Source organism: Calliphora vicina, chromosome 2 (genome assembly GCF_958450345.1).
Source record: "Calliphora vicina chromosome 2, idCalVici1.1, whole genome shotgun sequence".
Taxonomy (NCBI): domain Eukaryota; kingdom Metazoa; phylum Arthropoda; class Insecta; order Diptera; family Calliphoridae; genus Calliphora; species Calliphora vicina.
This window is the reverse complement of record NC_088781.1, coordinates 72,885,539-72,888,260: the sequence shown is the minus strand read 5'-3', so window position 1 is coordinate 72,888,260 and position 2,722 is coordinate 72,885,539. Positions and strand designations below refer to the sequence as shown.

At 28.9% G+C, this 2,722-nt stretch overlaps 1 protein-coding gene across 1 annotated transcript; it reads left to right on the top strand.

Annotated features, from left to right (window-relative positions):
* Positions 1-310: 310 nt before the first annotated feature.
* LOC135950542 (putative nuclease HARBI1) lies at positions 311-1,369 on the top strand. Its single transcript, XM_065500077.1, has 3 exons — positions 311-428; positions 484-776; positions 845-1,369. Exons 1-3 carry the CDS (start codon positions 311-313, stop codon positions 1,367-1,369), a joined length of 936 nt encoding a protein of 311 aa, XP_065356149.1.
* Positions 1,370-2,722: the final 1,353 nt, after the last annotated feature.

Below are 2,722 nucleotides of genomic sequence, written 5' to 3'. Positions count from 1 at the left end.
ACTGTTATTATTTTCACTTTTGTTTTTAATTTCTTTAAACTACTGATATAAAACAGTTGTAAAAATGCGTAACACATTACATAGTTATAAAAAAAGGAAGTAAATTTGTGCGTTGTGTTCATTTACTTACCACACCGAAAGAAATTTAGTTGAAATATTAATAAAAGTTATTGTTTATGCAATATTTTTTGGAAGTAAAAATTTTTTCGAGAAAAATTTTTTTTTATCAAGCAAATTATGCTAAAAAGTATTTATGCTAAAAAGCATTTAGCATAATTTTTAAAAATTTCAATGCATTTCAAGAAACAAAATGCTAAATCTAGCCCTGAAAGTGCTAAAATGGCAACACTGCTCGACAGTACCACCAATAATACAACTGTCTACCACTCTGCGATTTTTAGCCACCGGAGCTTTTCAAGGCGTTATAGGTAAGGTTTTAGTAATTATTTCTATTTACTAATTCAATGTATTATTATTAACCAGTTCAACATTTAATTATAGCCAAAGACGTGGACATAAGCTTAGGAAGAAGTACTGTTTCTACGTTCATGTGGAGGGTTATAAATGCAGCAGAAAATATAATTTGCCCGCAATGGATAAAAATAGAAATGACAACGGATGAAAAACTCAATTCAAAGGCTTATTTTTTCCAAAAATGCCAAATACCTGGCGTAGTAGGGTGTATTGATGGTACTCACGCCAAGCTGAACAAGCCTTGTGGAGACGAATCTCATTTCTTTAATAGAAAAGGAACATTTAGTGTAAATGCTATGATTGTAAGTAAAAGTATTTGATAGTTTTTGTGACATATCTTATTTTTAATCACGAACGTATTTTATTTTAGATATGTGACTACAATATGAAAGTGCGTGCTGTGGATGCTCGCAGACCTGGGTCTTGCCATGACTCTTTTATTTGGAAATTGAGTAGAGCAAGGGACTTCTTTTTACACAATTATTTAAATGGAGATACGAATTCATTGCTACTAGGTGATTCAGGCTATGGATTGGAGCTATTTTTACTCAGTCCATATAAAGATGTTGTAGCTGGAACGGCAGAACATAAATTTAATAATAAGCACGCTAGTGGTCGCAACATTGTAGAACGTACAATTGGAGTTTTAAAAAGTCGATTTAGGTGTTTGATGGGTACTTTGTTATACACTCCACAAAAAGTAGTACAAATTATTAATGTTTGCTGTGCACTACATAATATATGCAGGGAGTACAACGTAGAATGCGATGAAGATTTAGTGTGGGAGGATAATGTTGATTACAATGATGTGGATGAGGTAGAAGATTTTTCACAAAGAAATATGTTCAACATTGCCAAACGCCTAAGGGACAATATCTCAGCACAATTTATTTAATTTCAAAATAACATTTTAAATTTGTAATAAATTTATTAAACAAAATTTACATAAATTTAATACATAAAGAAAAATAATAATCTTTTAATTTTCTATTAAAAAATAGGTTACATTAATTAAAATATTTGTACTTTTAAATACTTAAATGAAAATAAAATAAAAAATAGATAGCATTATCTAAAAAATTATACTTAAAAAGGAACTTCATTTGGTAAGGCTTAAATAAATAATAATTTAAATAAAACATTAAAAATTATCAGTTTGTACTACAAATTCTTTAGAGATCAGATAAAAATATAGGTTATATATATGGGGCATTTCACGTCAAGTGAACCAACTTTTGAAATCGATGTCTTCCGATCGCGATGTTAGTTCTATTGGATAGTAATTCGGACACCATTTTTCAACAAGATCGGTCAAGAACTCTCTGAGTTATAGGAGGTCAAAATTTGACATTTTGGCCAAACAGGTGTTTTTTTTTTATCCATATAACTTATTACCTATTGTTCTTAGCAAAATGTGTCCCAAATAGTTTAGATAGCTATTTATGCAATCTTTCGAAAAAAAAAATTAAAAAAATTTAATAAAATATTTTTGATTTTTTTTTTTAAATCAAAAATATTTTTCACATTTTTTTTCAAAATGGGCCCTTTTTATTTTTTTTTTTTATTTTTTTTAAGAAAGCTTAGGTCTTTTCCTAAGCGACCTATATGGTCGCTTAGTGGGATGCGAGTGGGATATCTATCAAAAAATATTTTGTAACTCAAGATTTAAAATTTTTGAATTTTTTTGCAAAATCAAAAACTTTGTTGACTTTTTTTAAAAAAATTGACCCATTTTTTTTTTGCTCAGAAGAAAGCTTATGTGTTTTCCTTTAACACCCTTTTTGTCGCTTAGTGGGATGCGAGTGGGATATCTATAAAAAAAATGTTTTGTAACTCAAGACATACAATTTTTTACTTTTTTTTTGAAAAATCAAAAACCTTTTTGACTTTTTTTTTCCAAAATGGACTCTTTTTTTATTAATTTTTTTTCTCAAAAGAAAGCTTAGGTCTTTTCCTTTGAAACCTTTTTGGTCGCTTAGTGGGATGCGAGTGGGATATCTATCAAAATAAATGTTTTGTAACTCAAGACAAATGTTTTTAAATTGATTTTTTTCATATTTGTGTGTAAGTGTTTCTAAAACCTTAAAAATAAAAACCACAACAAATGACCGATAATAGCCACTGGAGGGGTGCAATATGAGGCCGACCGCTATTAATTTTCCATCCCCAAATTCAGTCTGAAGCCAAGATTCAAATTTTAACTCCTCATTACATTCTCGATCAAAAGAGTTGATTAAATTTTCTTTGA

Excerpts from the sequence above, each read along its gene's own strand:
- LOC135950542 (XM_065500077.1), top strand. The coding sequence starts at position 311 with ATGCTAAATCTAGCCCTGAAAGTGCTAAAATGGCAACACTGCTCGACA. Across the intron at positions 429-483 it reads AGCTTTTCAAGGCGTTATAG|TTCAACATTTAATTATAGCC; the intron begins GTAAGGTTTTAG and ends ATTATTAACCAG. Across the intron at positions 777-844 it reads TTAGTGTAAATGCTATGATT|ATATGTGACTACAATATGAA; the intron begins GTAAGTAAAAGT and ends ATTTTATTTTAG.